This window comes from Somniosus microcephalus, chromosome 6, assembly GCF_052327205.1.
Source record: "Somniosus microcephalus isolate GS21.2 chromosome 6, FLI_Smic_1.0, whole genome shotgun sequence".
Lineage (NCBI taxonomy): Eukaryota > Metazoa > Chordata > Chondrichthyes > Squaliformes > Somniosidae > Somniosus > Somniosus microcephalus.
Window position 1 is genome coordinate 14,896,943 of NC_140992.1, and position 21,049 is coordinate 14,917,991.

At 47.1% G+C, this 21,049-nt stretch overlaps 1 protein-coding gene across 3 annotated transcripts in view; it reads right to left on the minus strand.

The window, feature by feature from the left end:
- Nucleotides 1–21,049, minus strand: part of LOC147115490 (rho guanine nucleotide exchange factor 26-like) — a 256,726-nt gene that overhangs the window by 177,636 nt on the left and 58,041 nt on the right. For all 3 annotated transcript variants that reach the window (XM_085989758.1, XM_085989755.1, XM_085989756.1), the window contains exons 5-6: nucleotides 18,223–18,279; nucleotides 14,242–14,402 (exon numbers count right to left, since the gene is read on the minus strand). In XM_085989758.1, the coding sequence (XP_085845884.1) occupies nucleotides 14,242–14,402; nucleotides 18,223–18,279 (218 nt within the window). The remainder of the gene's footprint in view (nucleotides 1–14,241; nucleotides 14,403–18,222; nucleotides 18,280–21,049) is intronic.

The following is a 21,049-nucleotide window of genomic DNA, read 5'->3' on the forward strand; positions in this document are numbered from 1 at the left end:
TTGAGGAGGTCATCAGTAAAATTAGGTGCATCCGATTGTCTGAAAGATAATTCGAACGGACGTTTTTTCAGCCAGTTGAGAGCCAGGTCACTGAAATTTCGACCTGGTCATACTATTAGTATCCCGGATTTCTCCAAAACCCAAGTCTGCCCAAGACTTGAACATTATTACCATAACTGAGAAGCTCTTCCGACAGCTCTCTATCACTTCTGGATGGGATACAAGAGGAGCGCATTGTCTGACAGGCAATACCCTGCCTCTGCAGCCTCACAACCTTTTCTCCGTCACAACCGCCTCTCTTTCTCTGGCGCTCTCTCTATTAATCCAAAAAGCTATGGTCAGTGCATCTCTGAACTTTCCTCTCTTGCTCCTCCGAAGCTACAAATACATACTCTTCCTCTTCCCTATGTCATGATTGTGTTCAAATTAAGATGCAGTTCATGCTATCCTACGCAACTTTGCAGGATCTATGTAACTCCTTCCTTCCTTCAGTCTTCCCTTCCTTCTACAATGTTGAAAACCTGGCTTGCTTCACTGAACCACTAGCTGCCAATTTGCCTCAGCTTCTCTTCAAACTTGGTGATGTTCTGCACTCGTCGGCCTTGGCCCTTCACATTAGGTTCTCAGAAGGCAAGGTCACAGTTACAATTATCAAACACTTGACATCACGCTCAACGAGAATTAATGAGAAAACACGTCAGCCAACTGTGGCAGCTCAAGGGTTAATCAGAACCCCACTCCAATACTAAAATGGAGCATTATTCAGGCAATATCCAATCTTAAATTGGCTGTTCGATACCAAAATCCCCCCCTGGTTATGCCAAACTGAGCTGGGTGGTGTTGACAGAGGCCAATTAGGAGAGATTTCTGTACCCAGAGGGTGATTAGAAAGTGGAACTGGCGACCACAGGAAGTGGTTGAGGCAAACAGCTTGGATTCTTTCAAAAGGAAACTACAACAGCAGCAACAACACGCATTTACATAGCACCTTTAACATAGTAAAACGTCCCAAGGCACTTCACAGGAACCTTATCAAACAAAATTTGACACCGAGCCACAAAAGGAGATATTCGGACATGTCACCAAAAGCTTGGTCCAAGAAGTAGGTTTTAAGGAGTGTCTTAAAGGAGGAAAGAGTTAGAGAGGCGGAGAGGTTTAGGAATGGAATTCCAGAGCTTAGGGCCCAGGCAGCTGAAAACACGGCCGCCAATGGTGGAGCGATTAAAATAGGGGATGTGCAAGAGGCCAGAATTGGAGGAGCGCAGAGATCTCGGAGGGTTGTGGGGGCTGGAGGAGGTTACAGAGATAGGGAGGGATTTGAAAACAAGGATGAGAATTTTAAAAACGAGACATTGCCGGACCGGGAGCCAATGTAGGTCAGCGAGCACAGGGGGTGATGGGTGAACGGGACACGGTGTGAGTTCGGACACGGGGCAGTGAGCACAGGGGGTGATGGGTGAACGGGACATGGTGTGAGTTAGGACATGGGGCAGTGAGCACAGGGGGTGATGGGTGAACGGGACACGGTGTGAGTTCGGACACGGGGCAGTGAGCACAGGGGGTGATGGGTGAACGGGACACGGTGTGAGTTAGGACACGGGGCAGTGAGCACAGGGGGTGATGGGTGAACGGGACTTGGTGTGAGTTAGGACACGGGGCAGTGAGCACAGGGGGTGATGGGTGAACGGGACTTGGTGTGAGTTAGGACACGGGGCAGTGAGCACAGGGGGTGATGGGTGAACGGGACTTGGTGTGAGTTCGGACAAGGGAGCAGAGTTTTGGATGAGTTGAAGTTTATGGAGGGTAGAAGGTGAGAGGCCGGCCCGGAGAGCGTTGGATTGGTCAAGTCTAGAGGTAACAATGACATGAATGAGGGTTTCAGCTGCACACGGCTACATGAGAGAAAAAGGTATAAAAGATATGCTGAAAGGCTGAGATGAGGTGGATAGAACGGGATGAGACTCGTGTCGAGTATAAACACCAACACAGAACAGTTGGGCCGAATGGCCTGTTCCTGTGCTGTATATTCTACTTCATTCTATGTAGTTGCCTGAAACCCTTTGCCAAACCCCCAGCACCACCACCATCTCATGCCAACATAGTGCAGGGATCAGGATTATGATTGAGGCCAAGCTGCACAGGAAGAGCCCAAGTTCCACAAACAAGTCGAGTTCACAAGGCCTCGAAAACATAAACAATAAAGAAAGGAAATTCCAGAGGGTGGGGGAGTAAAGTTAAAACAAAAACTGCGAATCTGGTCAGGCACAATCCCATCATCCATGGTTCCCCACCCACAATACCTTGCGGTTCACACCACTGCTGCAGACAAGAGGGAAGAGAGTTCAACTAATAGTGCAGGCACTCCCTCAGATAAAGAATCCACTTTTGTTGTATAAACAACACACTCACTCGCTGGACAATTGTACAAAGAGCGAGTGAGAGCAAAAGGAAAGTGATCGCAGAGCCCGGCCAACAAACACTTCATCAATAGAGGCATAATTCCTCAAACTGACATGTTCCGATGTCTGAGACAAGGGACGGCTTCTCAAGCAGGAAGTGTGGGAGAGGCAATGAGCGGCCTCGGCTACAGTCACACTCGAGAGCTGGTCCTGCAAGCTTCTGCTGAACATCAACACCATTACAGACGGGATGACTCCAAAATCCAGCAGAAGAACATAAAGAAAGTAAGACTTGCATTCATATAGCGCCTTTCACGGCCACCGGACGTCTCAAAGCGCTTTACAATCAATGAAGTACTTTTGAAGTGTAGTCACTGTTGCAATGTGGGAAACACGGCAGCCAATTTGCGCACAGCAAGCTCCCACAAACAGCAATGTGATAATGACCAGATAATCTGTTTTTGTTATGTTGGTTGAGGGATAAATATTGGTCTTCTTCTTCAAAATAGTGCCATGGGATCTGTTATGTCCGCCTGAGAGAGCTGTCGGGGCCTCGGTTTAACGTCTCATCTGAAAGACAGCACCTCCGATAGCGCCGCACTCCCTCAGCACTGCACTGGAGTGTCAGCCTAGCTTTAATGTTCTCAAGCCCCTGGAGTGGGACTTGAACCCACAACCTTCTGACTCAGAGGCAAGTGTGCAACCAACTGAGCCACAGCTGACATAAGAAATAGGTGCAGGTGTAGGCAAAGCACCAGATGTTTTTTGATATGTATATTAAAGTGATCTGAAGGAAAACCAGCAACTTCCAGGTAACACAAAGCTCTTCATCACTTCCTTCACTATCTAATACTTAAAAGCGTGGTCTCCCATGATAATCAATAGACCATGCTGGTGAAACAAGGAACCCTCCTGAACTCAAGATATCAACTACAGACCGAGCTTCCACTATTCAGTGAACAGACATTTCCTTCTGTAGCATAAGTTCAAGGACATTTTTTCACCTGTTGAATACACACATTTGGTTAGGTGGCAGAATTGTAATACTCTGACAAACGTCAGCACCTCTGACAGCGCAGCGCTCCCTCAGTACTCCACTGGGAGTGCCAGCCTAGATTTTATGCTCAAGTCTCTGACGTGGGGACTTGAACCCACAACATTCTGACTCAGATGTGAGAGTGCTACCCACTGAGCCATGGCTGACACTTACTATTGCCAACCCTTATAAAGTGTACATACAATGCCAAGTAATCTGAAGGGCATGACTCTCTTCCAGGAGCCACAGCATTCAGCATCGCTGCAACACTGATTCAGCCACCAACCACCAAGACATCAGAGTAGCCAAAATTACTTGGGACATATTCAGCATTTCTTTCAATATTTGGCTCCTTCGACAGCACCTGCCAAACCCGCGACCTCTACCACTTAGAAGGACACGGGCAGCAGGCGCATGGGAACACCACCACCTCCAAGTTCCCCTCCTGACTTGGAAATATTTCGCCGTTCCTTCATCGTTACTGGGTCAAAATCCTGGAACTCCCTACCTAACAGCATGCCAACCCTCTCACCCATTCTGATACCATCCATCAACTCTAACACTCTTACCAATCATTAATAAATATTATTTCTTTTTTGTTGTTGCTCTCTCCCTAACTCGAAGCCACTCAGACCAAATGTGGCACCCCAGCTTTCACACTGGCTAGACACCACACTCACCAGGGCTGGTATCTGGGACCGCCCTTACGTGTCTGGTTCAGAAATGACGACTTGAATTGTGAGCCGTGTTTTGTTCTCCCTGCCCGGTATGTTTCTCTTCAAACAACAGATACACAAATCCCTCAAAGTTTCAGATACACAAATCACTAAAAGTAGCGACGCAGGTTAATAAACAGGCCATACAAAAAGCAAACAAAGCACTGGGGTTCATTTCTAAAGAGATAGAATTGAAAAGTCAGTTACATGGGGAGTATAAAACTAGGGGCAGCACGGTGGCATAGTGGTTAGCACTGTTGCCTCACAGCGCCAGGGACCCAGGTTCAAATCCGGCCTCGGGTGACTGTCTGTGTGGAGTTTGCACATTCTCCCCGTGTTTGCGTGGGTTTCCTCCGGGTGCTCCGGTTTCCTCCCACAGTCCAAAGATGTGCGGGTTAGGTTGATTAGCCATGATAAAAATTGACCCTTAGTGTTAGGGGGGATTAAATATGTGGGGTTACGGGGATAGGGCTTGGGTGGGATGGCTGTCGGTGTAGGGACCGGGTGCTAGGGTTTGGATGATCAGCCATGATCTCGTTGAATGGCGGAGCAGGCTCGAAGGGTCGAATGGCCTACTCCTGCTTCTATGTTCTAAGATAGTCACTAATAAATCCAATCGGGAATTCAGGAGAAACTTCTTTACCAAGAGAGTGATTAAAATGTGGAACTCGCTACCACATGGCGTGGTTGAAGCGAATACACAGGATTACGTAGGGTATACGGCACAGAAACAGGCCATTCGGCCCAACCAGTCCCTGCTGGCGTTTATGCTCCACTCGAGCCTCCTCCCGTCTTTCTTCATCTAACTATCAGCATAACCCCCTATTCCCTTCTCCCTCATATGCTAGTCTAGCCTCCCCTTAAATGCATCTATACTATTCGCTTCAACCACTCCCTGTGGTAGCGAGTTCCACATTCTCACCACTCTCTGGGTAAAGAAGTTTCTTCTGAATTCCCTATTTGATTTCTTGGTGACTATCTTATACTGATGGCCTCTAGATTTGCTCTTCCCCACAAGTGGAAACATTCTCTCTCTGTCTCTACTCTATCAAAACCTTTCATAAATTTTAAAGACCTCTATCAGCCTTCTCTTTTCAAGAGAAGCGAGACCCAAGCCTGTTCATCCTTTCCTGTTAGGTATCAATGGTAACAGTATTAATGAAGGATAGATTAGATGCATTTAAGGGGAAGCTAGATAAGTACATGAGGGAGGAAGGAATAGAAGGATATGCTGATGGGGTGAGTTGAAGAGGAGTGGGAGGAGGCTCGTGTGGACCATAAACACCAACATAGACCAGTTGGGCCGAATGGCCGGTTTCTGTGCTGTAAAATCTACCTAATTCTTCAATGTAATTATGAAGAACAGTGGATCTCAAGACAGAGCCCTGGAGGAGGGGGAGGGGGTGGACAAGGCAGGAATTCACAGCTGGTCACAGCTGTTCAGTAAGTACTGTTGCTATTGACAACGACCCTCTGATTCCTGTCACCTGTCTAATTAATAATGCAATTTATAATTTTGTTTGAATCCCATGGACTTACACTTCACTCAACAATTTTGCAGTGAGGGACCTTTCCAAGCCGAGATAAATAACAACCTCCCAGCTTACTCCCATCCACTGACGGGGACATTCTCATGTAAACCATTTAACTTTATTAGGCACAACCTGCCTCTCATAAACGCATAGAATCATAGAATAGTACAGCACAGGAGGAGGCCATTCGGCCCATCCAGTCTGCGCTGGCTCTTTCAAAGAGCAATCCAGTTAATCCCACTCCCCCGCTCTTTCCCCAGATCCCTGCAATTGTTTCTCCTTCAAGTATTTCTCCAATTACCTTTTGAAAGTTACTATTGAATCTGTATCCACCACCCTATCAGGCAGCGCATTCCAAATCCTAACCACTCATTGCATGAAAAAGTTTTTCCTCATATCGCCTCTGGTTCTTTTGTCAATCACCTTAAATCTCATTATCGACCCGGGTCTTCAGCCATTGGAAACAGTTTCTCCAAATTTACTCTATCTAAACCGTTCATGATTTTAAGCAATTCTATCAAATCTCCTCTTAGCTTTCTTTGCTCCAAGGAGAACAACCCCAGCTTCTCTAGTCTATCCACGTTGGTTTGAATTCATTGATTTTCATCTCACTTGAGAGTTTTCATTCTTTGTTGATTCAAGCAACTTCAAACAGGCTAATACCATCCAGAATGTTCTAACAATTTATGAAAAAAAAATAACCTCTTGCTGAATTTCTCTCTTCTCCTCCTGAAGACCCTCACCCACGCTGGGCTACAGGTACCTCGCCCAGCGGACATTCCTCATGCACAGGCCTCCTCTTTGAGTGTCAGCCGTGGCTCTGTGGGTAGCACTCTCGCCTCTGAGGCAGGTGGTTGTGGGTTCGAGTCCCGCTCCAGGGACTTGAGCACAAAATCTAGGCCGACACTCCACTGCAGTACTGAGGGAGTGCTGCAACGTTGGAGGTGCATTTAGGGTTAGGGTCTTTCAGATGATACGTTAAATTCTCTCAGGCAGACGTAAAAAGATCCCATGAAAATGGAATAAAGACTCGGAGGAATCAGGTAAGCACAAATTTCCAGAGTTTAGCACGGACCCCATCGCTTATAGCGGGTGCCTTTGTGTGGACATGATCTGCCCGCTATACAAGGGGGCTGGTATAGCAGAGTAGCATTAATGAAATTAAAAATCACGCCGTTCAAAAGTAACATCCTTTAAAAGCTCCTATTGTAACTTATTCTCTCAGGATTCAAAATTGTGTTATTCAAGACCAGGAAAAGCTACCAGGTTCGATCGCTGGTCTGATCTCGTCTAGTGCCGCGTTATTGGCCTCCTCCTCCCAGTTTCAGTTTTGATTTCTGTTGAAATCAAGATCACAGGATGGGTTCAGTTAAAGAATGCCCTTCAGTCCAGTTGAATAGCAACTCTGTCATCTCTCCATTACAGGATCTGGCTGTTTCCTAAATGAGTCCAGTGTCCTGGGCCTCAATCACTCTTCCTGGCACACTGTGTTCCAGCTGTCGGTAACCCTCTGTGTAAAGAAACACTCCTGAGAGCTGCTCTAAATTTGTACCTTGATTTTGCACTTTTTTTTTAAAACTGGCCCCTTGGCATGTCCAGTCATATTATTCGGGGTTTTAATTTCGCTCTCCCATTAAAGTTTTTTTTTCTATAAAGGTTCTCTCTGAGACTTCTCTTTTTGAGGCCACAGAGTCCTACTGGCTCAGAAATTGATATTTTGCCTGTGTTTTTAGCCATGGGTTTAAAAGTGATAGCAACGCAGTCTTTCAAAATGGAAGCTCTCCTTCTTGAGGCTTCAAAATGTCAGCTGGCATCACCTTGACTGTGGAAACGGTGCTGCTTGCTTTTGATCAGCAATCAATTCAGTTAAAGCTGCTGGAAATACAGGAAACTCTTCGGTATCCGGCACCGACGGGACCGGGATGGTGCCGGTCGATTAAAAATTCCGGATGACGGAGAGGGTTATCTAGCGAGGCTATTTTTAACAAACAAAATTTTTTTTAAAAATCAAGAAATGTGCAGTATACAGTAATTGGGTACTCACCTACAGAATGCTGTGTTAAATGGATGGTGGACGATGCTTGATTAAGTACAGTACTGCCAGTTGAGGGTAATCCATAACTACAGTAAACGACTGTATAGAGCGCGGGAGAGTCAGACTCCTGTTATTGAGGCGTTCGGACTTCCGACAGCGCCAAGAAGCCGAGTGGTGGCAGTTTGGAGAACTACCCCCACTGACTAACTCGGCCACCGCGGGGGACTCGGACTCGGACTTGGCAACATTGCCGGTTATTGAGGTGTTGTTTTTGGAGTATGAATTTTGCCGGTTAATAGAGAATCCTGGATATTTAGGTGCCGTTTAAACGAGAGTTTCCTGTAACGCAGTTATGACGTCGCTGCACGCAGTGACCAAAGCAATGTTTCTCTCCGACCCCCCCACCAGGACGTTTAAACATCAGCGGAGTGAAATAAAATCGGCGCTGTATTCCGCAGAGTCTGAGAGTATCCAGTTGATAGCCCCAGCTTGCCCTTCTAAAGTGTGCTGTCCTTTTAAACGGTCTCACCCAAACTCCCCTTCACTGGAACATTAACTTGCCATGAAAGGCTGATGTCGAGAATCAAAACGTTGCCCTGCAGTGACTCCACTGGTCTGGTCCTTGGGTCAGACTGTCCCAATTACAGAACAAACTGTTACATCAAACACAAAGCCACAAGCTACAAGGAGAAGGCTACATCATTTTTAATGATTATATAAAAATCTTTAATGATTCTGCTGCTGAAAAACACAATTTTTAACCAATTAAAACCATACCAAATGAAAACACAAAGAAATGGGAATTTCTAAATATAATTACAGGATTTGATGGAGAGAAATGATTTCCTCTGACGGCAGAGTCCAGAACAAGGGGGGCATAACCTTAAAATTAGAGCCAGGCCATTCAGGGGTCATGTCGGGAAGCACTTCTTCACACAAAGGGGGAAAAATTCAGTATCGCCCCGTTTGGGGAGCCATTATCGGCCGTGCGCAAAGTTTAGCGCCTGGCGCCAATTATCGCCTCCGACGGCAAACTTGGCTTTTATCGTCCCTGGAGGTGATTGGAGCGCTAAATCAGGCGCTTCACACCTGTCTTAAGGCGCAAAGGCCGAGGAGCGAGGCGCTACCTCAGAGCGCTGGCGAAGCAAGGAAGGGCAAATCAAAATGAACCTGCAAAGTGCTGCTCAGAACCCAAAACTCCTTCACACCGCGTTGAATCTCTCCAGAAGTCTCTCTCTCTCTCTCTCAGAATGCGTGGTGCAAAAATGTCACCGACAAAAGGCAGGAAGCGGTCGCCTTTAAATAGCGCTCCCCTAGTCTCTTCCTGACTGCAAAACGCTCCCCTCAACCTGTCCTTGCTAGTGGCAGGCGGTAAGGCAGGGGGCGCCACTCACTATCTGGTCCGGGGCGCTAACGGGGCGTTGCGCACTCGACTGACGTCACGATCTGCCGGCACAGGAGATCGTGGTGGTAGTGTTTAGCGCCGCCGCAAAATGTCTAGTTAATTTCGCGAGCGGCGCAAACATCGCCGCGCCCGGGCGCTAGTTGCTTTGCACCCCAATTAGCGCCCTCTTAAAGTGCTAACGGGAGGTGCAAACAACTGAATTTTCCCCCCATAGGGTAGGGGAAATCTGGAACTCTCTCCCCCAAAAAAGCTGTTGAGGCTGGGAGTTTCAAAACAGAGATCGATAGGATTTTGTTAGGTAAGGAAACCAAGGCGGGTAGATAGAGTTAAGATTCAGATCAGCCATGATGTAAATGAATGGCGGAACAGGCTCGAGGGGCTGAATGGCCTCCTTTTGTTTCTATGGGAAAAATTTCAATGGAAATAAAAACCGGGAGAGATGTAAAACACTATGTAGAGCACATAAATCTAGGCTGACGCTCCAGTGCAGTGCTGAGGGAGTGCTGCATTGTCGGAGGTGCCGTCTTTCGGATGAGACATTAAACCGAGGCCCCGTCTGCTCTCTCAGGTGGACGTAAAAGATCCCATGGCACTATTTCGAAGAAGAGCAGGGGAGTTATCCCCGGTGTCCTGACCAATATTTATCCCTCAATCAACATAACAAAAACAGATTCTCTGGTCATTATCACATTGCTGTTTGTGGAAGCTTGCTGTGCGCAAACTGGCTGCCGCGTCTCCCACATTACAACAGTGACCACACTCCAAAAAGTACTTCATTGGCTGTAAAGCGCTTTGAGACGTCCGGTGGTCATGAAAGGCGCTATATAAATGCAAGTCTTTCTTTCTTTAAAACGGGTTGCCAACTCCCCATCACTCGTTTTACACTATCGGTGAAAGCCAAGAACTACCCCGAAGTTTCCCCCCAGGAAAGCATAGTCATGAAATTAGCCCTATAATGCATCCTCTATGTATAACGAAATCAATAGGGGGTAGAGGGAGGAAAGGAATGTCAAAGTTAATTGGAAGCTGAATTACAAAAGCAATCTCGACGGAAAGATTTCTCTCTTTAACCTATTGAAGGCGGAAGCGTTTTCCCACAGTAATCATTAAGGATATTTTTATGACCTCATTGTCATTCATCACCCACAATCGCAGGCGCAAGTACAAGAGAAACACTGTAAGACCAGCACCAGAATGTTAATGAACGCTATTCACACCAATGTTGCAGCCAACAGGATTATTGATGAGTTCAATGAGCAGATAATCAACAGATAAATCCTTGTTGTATTCCAGAGCTGAGCCTTTTGGACATTAGACTTGCTACAAAGGCCAATCGCTTAAAGTAACTCTCTCATACTTAAAGACGCACTTTCAAACTTGCTGCCACAGTTACTAAGAATCAGTTACTAAGAATTACGATTAACTTTGAAGTTGTTTTCGTTTTATTTTCTCTCGTCAGTTGTAACTCTTTCTATTCTCCCCCACACAATGTGTGATAATAACAAAATCACTGGCAATCTGCAGGGATTTTAAACCTGACAGTGCAATGGAGCTGAAGGAGCCAAGGTAAGAAATTACAAAGACGCCCTACCCTCCCTGCTATAAGCACCACAGTTCATCCCCTTAGCGAGAAGGCAAAACTGACACGAGAAGCTAGTCACAGGAAGAGGACGCCCATCCCGCCCAAGGCACCGCCAAACCTTCTGCACCCTAAGACCAGGTAGAGATTGACCACAGAATGCCCCACTTAACTCGCCCCACTGCCGTCACGAGCACCCACAAATGGACCCCCTTGACCCTGAGGTGAGTAACACAGCTGGGAACTTCACAACTATGCCAACATAGTTGTCGTGATGTCAATGTATGGAAGCCAATGTATTGGTCCTCAACACGCGCGCAAATCAGGCGATAGATTACACCCTGCCTGATTTTCTAAGGTGGGCCACCTTCAGGCCCAGGGACGACGATGTAATGAAATGGGGCCTGAAGCATTCTACTACTGTTAGCTAGCTCCCTCACACTATCAGGTGCCTTTTTATGTAGGCCTCCAGGAAAGGGGACAAATTAGCTGGGTATTTTTTCAATCTCAGACCAAGACTGAGTGTCGCTCACTCGGAGAAGCATTACGTTCCATAGAATACCAAAATAAATACTGTAGCTATGATTAAATGGTATGGTACAGAAACGTTAATTGGCACGAGGGAAAATATTAAGCGCTTCCTACCCCAGGTCCAGTCAAAATTGTAATTTTCCATCTCCGGAACATTGCCCACGTGTGCCATCATTACCGCACTTCATCTGCTGCTGAAACCCTCCTCCATAACTTCATTACCTCAAGAATTGACATCTGGAATGCTTTCCTTCCAATTTCCCCTTCCCAGCCTTTCACAAACTCCAGTGAATCCCCAAGTTCTTTCTCACACAAAGTCCTGCACCACCCTTCACCTCTGTCCCTGCCAGCATAGCATCTTTGAGTTCCTTCTTTTTTCATATCCTTCCGTAGCCTCATCGCTCCATACTCAGCCAACATATCCAGTTGTGTCAGAAGGCCTTTGATAAAGTCCCACATAAGAGGTTAGTGTGCAAAATTAAAGCACATGGGATTGGGAGTAATATACAGGCATGGATTAAAAATTGGTTAACAGACAGGAAACAGAGAGTAGGAATAAATGGGTCTTTTTTGGGTCAGCAGGCAGTGACTAGTGGGGTACCGCAGGGATCAGTGCTTGGGCCCCAGCTATTCACAATATATATCAACGATTTGGATAGGGGAACCAAATGTAATATTTCCAAGTTTGCTGACGACATGAAACTAGGTGGGATTGTGAGTTGTGAGGAAGATGCAAAGAGGCTTCAAGGCGATTTAGACAAGTTGAGTTAGTGGGCAAATACATGGCAGATGCAGTATAATGTGGATAAATATTAAGTTATCCACTTCGGTAGAAAAACAGAAAGGCAGAGTATTATTTAAATGGTGATAGATTGGGAAATGTTGATGTACAAAGGGACCTGGGTGACCTTGTACACCAGTCACTGAAAGCAAACATGCAGGTGCAGCAAGCAGTTAGGAAGGCAAAAGGATTTGAGTACAGGAGCAAGGATGTCTTATTACAGTTATACAGGGCCTTGGTGAGACCACACCTGGAGTACTGTGTGCAGTTTTGGTCTCCTTACCTAAGAAAGGACATACTTGCAATAGAGAGTGTGCAGCGAAGGTTCACCAGACTGATTCCTGGGATGGCAGGACTGTCGTATGAGGAGAGATTGGGTCGACTAGGCCTGTATTCACTAGAGTTTAGAAGAATGAAAGGGGATCTCATTGAAACGTATAACATTCTGTCAGGGCTAGACAGACTGGATGCAGGGAGGGTGTTTCCCCTGGCTGGGGGGTCTAGAACGAGTGGTCACAGTCTCAGGATACGGGGCAAGATATTTAGGACTGAAATGAGGAGAGATTTCTTCACTCAGAGGGTGGTGAACCTGTGGAATTCTCTACCACAGAAGGCTGTGGAGGCCAAGTCACTGAATATATTTAAGAAGGAGATAGATAGATTTCTAGACACAAAAGGTGTCAAGGGGTATGGGGAGAGAGCGGGAATATGGTATTGACATAGAGGATCAGCCATGATCATATTGAATGGCGGAGCAGGCTGGAAGGGTCGAATGGCCTACTCCTGCTCCTATGTTTCTATGTCCTGCAAACTGCACCCTTTTCTCCTCCAACTACACACCACATCTCCTGCTTGTTACATCTGCTCTTTCATTAGTGGCCAATCTCCCTGGCACCATACCCCTAGTCTTTGGTGCTCTCTTCCAAAAACGCTATGCCTTGATACCTCTCATCTCTTCTTGCAAATATCTATTGGAAGCCTTTCTCTTCAACAATGCCTTTGATGCCTCATTCAATCTGTCCTCGTAGGACAATCCCCCCCATCGCAGTTCACCAGACAGGTTCCTGGGATGGGGGGCATTGTCCTATGAGGAGAGATTGAGTAGACTAGGCCTATATTCTCTAGAATTTAGAAAAACGAGAGATGATCTCACTGAAACTTACAAAATTCTTACAGGGCTTGACAGGGTAGGTGCAGGGAGGATGTTTCCCCTGGCTGGGGAGTCTAGAACCAGGGGTCACAGTCTCAGAATAAGGGGTCGGCCATTTAGGACTGAGATGAGGAGAAGTTTCTTCACTGAGAGGGTGGTGAACCTGTGGAATTCTCTACCCCAGAGGCTCAGACGTTGAGTATATTCAGGACAGAGATCGATAGATTTTTGAATATTAAGGGTATCAAGGGATATGGGGATAGTGCAGGAAAGTGGAGATGAGGTAGAAGATCAGCCATGATCTCACTGAATAGCGGAGCAGGCTCGAGGGGCCAAATGGCCGACTCCTGCTGCTATTTCTTATGTTCTTATGTTCTTATGATGCCCACCTCTTATGTTTCCCTCCCTCTCAGTATTCTCCACCCCCTCAGTAAAGCACTTGGAGAAGTTCTCGAATGCGGGAGGCGAGATATGAATGCAAGTTGCTGGTGTAGCCCTAGATTCTAAAAATAATGCCGGTTTCAGAAATAATCCACCGTGTAAAACACGAGCGAGGTCTGGTTAAGAGCTCCGACTGCACATCTTCAACTACATACCTCAGCTGCAAACTCAAAAAAGCACATGAGCCAACATTCCCAAACGCCAGTGCCAAGACTGTAAACAGTATTTCTTTACTGGGCAAGCGCAATGGTTGCTTCATGTGACAGTATTAAGGAGTGTTAACAGTATTAAGGTACATGGCGAAACAGGAAGGTTCTGCCATTTTTGTTAGCCATGGCAGCTCTATCTTTCTTAACCACAATTTCTTTTTCCATATCCCATAATGGCCTACTCCCAATTCCAATCTTCCTATAGATGTTTCTGCAATCATCAAAAGGGACAAGATGCTTTTATAATTCATCTACTGCCCCCCCTCACCCATGACATGGGCAGATGATGGTCGAAAAATTCCTGGGCCTCAAAAAAAGATGCACAACTGAAAGTCATTTCCATAAAAGGGGCAAGGCAAAGAGAACAGGGGGACTACTGAAAAACACAAGCAGCTCAGCCACGGAAAGCGCAATAAGTGCAACTCACTTGTTGCTGGACCTGTGGACGTCAACGAGGTTGGAAAAGAGATGGTGCCTCTCGGTTTTGGTCATGGTTAGGTTCAGTGCTTCGGAGTTCTTAAACATGCGGATCAGAATTTCGAGGCTCAGCATGTAGGAGTGCTCCGACGAAATCACTTCAAAAATAGCCTGTCGAAAGAGAGGGTTCACAGTTCAGAGGAGCCATGAAGAGTTAGACCCTGTGACCCTACGCTCGATTTCTCCAATACCTTCCTTGCCAGCGTCCCATCCTCTACCCTCCACAGGAACAAGAGGAGGCCATTCAGCCCCTCGAGCCTGTTCCGCCACTCAATTAGATTACGGCTGATCTGTATCTTAACTCCGTATCTGTATCTAACCGCCTTGGTTCCGTAACCCCTAATACCCTTGCACAACAAAAATCTATCAATCTCAGTTTTGAAATTTTCAATTGACCCCCCTCTCCCCCCCACCACCCCCCCCCGCCCACTCCCCGCCACCGCCTCAACATCTTCTTGGGAGCGAGAGTTCCAGATTTCCACTAGCCTTTGTATGAAGAAACATAGAAACGTAGAAGATAGGAGCAGGAGTAGGCCATTCGGCCCCTCGAGCCTGCTCCGCCATTCAATGCGATCATGGCTGATCATCCAAACTCAGTACCCTGTCCCTGCTTTCTCCCCATATCCCTTGATCCCTTTAGCCTTAAGAAATATATCTAACGCCTTCGTGAATATATTTAATGAATTGGCCTCAACTGCCTTCTGTGGTAGAGAATTCCACAGGTTCACCAATCTCTGGGTGAAGAAATTCCTCCTCATCTCAGTCCTAAATGGCTTCCTGACATCACCCCTGAATGGCCTGGTTCTAATTTTAAGGTTATGCCCCCTCGTTTTGGACTCCACCGCCAGAGGAAATACTTTCTCTCGATTTACCCTATCAACTCCTTTGATCATCTTACACACTGGGACATCTGGCACTGAAGACCCTGGTTTTAACTAACCCGGCCGGCGGGAAGGGGGCGGTCGTTGGTCAGATGCCCATTTTACACCCAGCCCAATTTAACTCTCCATTGATCTGAACCCGCCCCGATCCCACTGGGTGGATTAGGTTAAAATTGGAGCGCAAGACTAAGGATGGGTCACAGCCTGACAATGGCCTGTGCTAGATACGGTAGCATAGTGGTTATGTTACTGGCCTAGCAATCCAGAGGCCTGGACTGATGATGTGGAGACATGAGTTCATGAGATATGAGTTCATGAGACATGAGTTCATGAGACAGGAGTTCAAAACCCACCACGGCAGCTGGGGAATTTAAATTCAATTAATTAAATAAATCTGGAATAAAAAGCTAGTATCAGTAATGGTGACCATGAAACTACCGGATTGTTGTAAAGCACTGAGCAGGGACATCCTGGTCTGTGCGTCTTAGAATAAAACAATGTAGTGTGCTTACTGATTGAGGTATGGGGATGTCGAACTTTGCACCCAATCTAAGTTATGGACTCATGATTTGATAAGAGTGACTTTCCTAAGGCTACCTTTAGACGGCAAAATATTTGGGGGGAAAAATTGAGTCACGCCCACTTTGGGGCGCTTGCTTTGCTGGGGCGCTACTTTTAACGCTCGGAAAAAATTAGCACCCTCGCGGCCGAAATTCACCAGTAACGCCCCAAGAGGGAGGCGGGGTGCTATTGGAAACATCCCGCCTCCCTCTTGAGGCGCTACGAGTGAATATCGCGGCGCTATGTGCCGCGGTACTGCAGGCCATCCTCCCCTTCTTAAAGGGGAGGGACCTTGCGCAGCGCGATCTGGGGCCCAGCTGGACCATCAGGGATTAGATTGCCGGCAAAAGAGCCCAGCATTCAAGAGAGGTGCCGGGCTCACGGAGTGTAGCCGGTACTCCGCGGGGGTGGGGGGAGGGGGGGGGCATTTCAGGAGGCCGAGGGCGGGAGCGGAGGCAGGTGCTGGCAGGTGGCCAGCAACAAAAATGGCCGCCCGGCACCTCGCTTTTAATTAGCGCTGCCCCGGCCGCAGGTAGGCCCCCCTGGCCCTGTTGGACATAGCGTCCGGCGGTAAGTCAGGGGGCGCTACCAAAGATTGCAGCTGGGGCGCTGCTAACGGTCACCGCCGCCGCTAACCTCCCGTTGAATTTCGCTGGAGGCGTTGGCGGCGCTGCGCCTGGGCGATAGCTGCTTTGCCACCCCGTTAGCCCCCTCTTAGGGCGCTAACAGGAGGCGCAAAGCAACCGAATTTTTAGGCCTTTCTCTCCTTTGGTTGATGGGGGAGGGGTGGTTGTGGAAGTGAGAGTGTCTCCAGCTGAAAATACTTTCCCCAGAGTAACATTTCCCTTTATAACTAAAGTCTAAATAAGGTGAATTCATTCTTGGCCCAGAACCATAAACCATAATATCCAAAGAACACTGTAGCCAACTGGGAGACAGTTCTGGTTTATGTTCCTGGCTGCTCCAGTTTAATAAGTAGTTTGTAATGCAGAGTGATGACAAAATGTTGCTGTGAATCCACATAAAAGGAAAGGAAATAATTTTGTCAGATTGTTTTCACGAAGCGTTATAGGAACTTAGGCTTAGATGAAAAACGACCAAGGTTCAACTGGTTCACCTTCTGCCATCCTGGTAATTCCATGATCCAACAATAATGGAGCTGTGACTATTCACAGCAATCAATGTCTATCAATGAGTCTACAACAGACCCAGACATGAGGCGAGGAAAACCGCCAATGGTTGAGAGCTTTGGGAACCATAGGTCCAAACTCACCTTGTTCCTCTCGATCACGCTACACTTACTCCATGTCATGTCTCAAATTGCTCATACACTAAATCCCAAAGTTTTATTTCCTGAAAGAAATCTATCTACAGGAAACTCTTTTAACCAGCAAAATTCAGGAGTAGGTTCATGTAAGTTTGACTATATATTAGTGGCCGTGTAACCGGGGTTCCTGGATCTGTGGCCGTGTAACCGGGGTTCTTGCACCTGTGGCCGTGCAACAGGGACTCCTGGATCTGTGGCCGTGTAACCGGGACTCCTGGATCTGTGGCCGTGTAACCGGGACTCCTGCACCTGTGGCCGTGTATGGGGCTCTCGTACCTTAGTAAGTATACCTCTCTGTAATCCGGACTTTTTGATCAACCGGCACCACGCCGGTCCCATCGGTGCCGGATAAAAAAGAGTTTCCTGTAATCTGTATTTGAATGAATCAGTACTAACTCCTTCCACCGTCTCCCCAGGAAGTCTGTTCCATAGATTGACTGCTCGCTCACTGAAATATTATTTCTGACGATTAATTGTGAATTTACCCCCCAAGTGCAGGCCGTGTCCTCTGGTTCTACTGTTCTCGACAAGGTGAAACAGCTTGTCGTGGTCGACATTATCCAGTCCCTGGGATGGCAGGAATGACGTATGAGGAGAGATTGGGTCGATTGGGCTTATATTCGCTGGAGTTTAGAAGAATGAGAGGGGATCTCATTAAAACTTATAAAATTCCAACAGGACTAGACAGACTAGATGCAGGAAGGATGTTCCCAATGGCGGGGGAGTCCAGAACCAGGGGTCACAGTCTAAGGATAAGGGGTAAGCCATTTAGGACTGAGATGAGGAGGAATTTCTTCACCCAGGGAGTGGTGAACCTGTGGAATTCTCTACCACAGAAAGCAGTAGAGGCCAATTCATTAAATATACTCAAGAAGGAGTTAGATATATTTCTTAAGGCTAAAGGGATCAAGGGATATGGGAAGAAGGCAGGGACATGGTACTGAATTTGGATGATCAGCCATGATCTCATTGAATGGCGGAGCAGGTTCGAGGGGCCGAATGGCCTACTCCTGCTCCTATCTTCTATGCTTCTATCCTAAAAACACCAAACATATCACCTCTCAACCTTCTCTTTTCCAGTTATCTCACGGTCTGAACGGTGCGTCAGGATCTAACCGCACTTCCATTTAACGGCCACTCATGAGCAAAGAATGAAATCTACCTCCTGCCTTTTTTTCTCCTCTTGGGTGACACTCTGCAATATTCCACTCTTCTTCACCTGAAAAGCAGAAGCACATGAATTATTTCTAGATGCTGCGTCGGCCAGGCAAGGAAAGGAGAAAACTTAACAATAAACCTGTTTCCCGAATTATCTTTCTTCAAAATCAGTAAAATCTATACGAGTTGGCAAGATGCACAGACCTGTGATCAGATCACAAGGCGTGAAGCACGTTACACCTCTGGGTAAATTTTTGGCCCGGCTGGGCTCCTGGCAAGGAGCCACTCATCAGGAGTGTGGGTCATAAGAACATAAGAAGTAGGAGCAGGAGTAGGCCATACGGCCCCTCGGGCCTGCTCCGCCATTCAATAGGATCATGGCTGATCCGAACCTAGACTCACGTCCACTTCCCTGCCCGCTCCCCGTAACCCCTAATTCCCTGATCAGCTAGGAAACTGTCTATCTCTGTTTTAAATTTATTTAATGTCGCAGCTTCCACAGCTCTCTGAGGTAGCAAATTCCATAGATTTACTACCCTCTGAGTGAAGAAGTTTCTCCTCATCTCAGTTTTGAAAGGGCAGCCCCTTATTCTAAGATTATGCCCCCTAGTTCTAGTCTCACCCATCAGTGGAAACATCCTCCCCGCATCCACCCGATCAAGCCCCCTCACAATCTTATATGTTTCGATAAGATCGCCTCTCATTCTTCTGAATTCCAATGAGTAGAGGCCCAACCTACTCAACCTTTCCTTATAAGTCAACCCCCTCATCTCCAGAATCAACCGAGTGAATCTTCTCTGAACTGCCTCGAGAGCAAGTATATCTTTTCTTAAATATGGAAACCAAAACTGTACGCAGTATTCCAGGTGTGGCCTCACCAGTACCCTGTATAACTGAAGCAAGACTTCCCTGCTTTTATACTCCATCCCCCTTGCAATAAAAGCCAAGATTCCATTGGCCTTCCTGATCACCTGCTGTACCTGCATACTAACCTTCTGTGTTTCATGCACCAGGACCCTCAGGTCCCTTTGTACTGTAGCAGTTTCTCTCCATTTAGATAATAACTTGCTCTTTGGTCGGAGAATTGCACGCCTAACTTGGGGCGCTTCCCGCCTTTAACCGATCCATTTCAACTCTTGGAAAATCTGGACTCGAGCATTTTTTCACAAATGAATTCCATGGCCGATTCTCCAGTCGGTGATCCTCTCGAGCAAGGCTCGCTGGCACAGGTGCGATGGACCAAACAGCCTCCTGCTGCAAGGTTCCAGGACTAGGCACCCTGATTTGAAACCCGAGGGGAAGGATGGACTTCATCAAAGTATTAGGTGATAAGCCAGCATCAGCCAAGAAATCGCGGCTAACTGAGGCCACACTTGGGTTTAGAAAGCCTGTCGTTTTAAGAAGGGAAAAGTGAGGGATGTAAGGACTCACAGCTTTGCCCGAGGTTCATGGTGATCTGCAGACCATGGAAGAATGCTGAAGGACTCTTCAAGATGTCTTGCTGCAATTATATAGGGCACTGGTGGGACCACATCTGGGGTATTGTGTACAGTTTTGGTCTCCTTACCTGAGGAAGGATATACTTGTCATAGAGGGAGTGCAACGAAGGTTCACCAGACTGATTCCTGGGATGGGGGGATTGTCCTATGAGGAGAGATTGAGTAGACTAGGCCAATATTCTCCAGAGTTTAGAAGAATGAGAGGTGATCTCATTGAAATGTACAAAATTCTTACAGGGCTTGACAGGGTAGATGCTGGGAGGATGTTTCCCCTGGCTGGGGAGTCTAGAACCAGAGGTCACAGTCTCAGAATAAGGGGTCGGCCATTTGGACTGAGATTAGGAGAAATTTCTTCACTCAGAGGGCTGTGGAGGCAAGACAGAGATCGATAGATTTTTGAATATTAAGGGAATCAAGGGATACGGGGATGGTGCAGGAATGTGGAGATGAGGTAGACGATCAGCCATGAACTCATTGAATGGCGGAGCAGGCTCGAGGGGCCAAATGGCCGACTCCTGCTCCTATTAGAAACATAGAAACATAGAAGATAGGAGCAGGAGTAGGCCATTCGGCCCCTCGAGCCTGCTCCGCCATTCATTGAGACCATGGCTGATCATCCAAATTCAGTACCCTGTTCCTGCCTTCTCCCCATATCCCTTGATCCCTTTAGCCTTAAAAAATATATCCAACTCCTTCTTGAATATATTTAATGAATTGGCCTCAACTGCCTTCTCTGGTAGAGAATTCCACAGGTTCACCACTCTTTGGGTGAAGAAATTCCTCCTCATCTTTGTCCTAAATGGCTTACCCCTTACCCTTAGACTGTGACCCCTGCTTCTGGACTCCCCGGCCATCGGGAACATCCTTCCTGCATCAAGTCTGTCTAGTCCTGTTAGAATTTTATAAGTTTCAATGAGATCCCCTCTCATTCTTCTAAACTCCAGCGAGTATAAGCCCAATCGACCCAATCTCTCCTCATACGTCATTCCTGCCATCACAGGTATCAGTCTTGTGTTTCTTCGCTGCACTCCCTCCATGGCAAGAACATCCTTCCTCAGATAAGGCGACCAAAACTGCACACAATACTCAAGGTGTGGTCTCACCAAGGCCCTGTACAACTGCAGCAAGACATCCTTGTTCCTGTACTCGAACCCTCTCGCTATGAAGGCCTTAACCGCCTGCTGCAACTGGTGCACAAGGACACCCAGGTCTCTTTGCACTTCCCCTTCTCCCAATCTATTGCCGTTCAGATAATAATCTGCCTTCCTGTTCTTGCCACCAAAGTGGATAACCTCGCATTTATCCACATTATACTGCATCTGCCATATCACC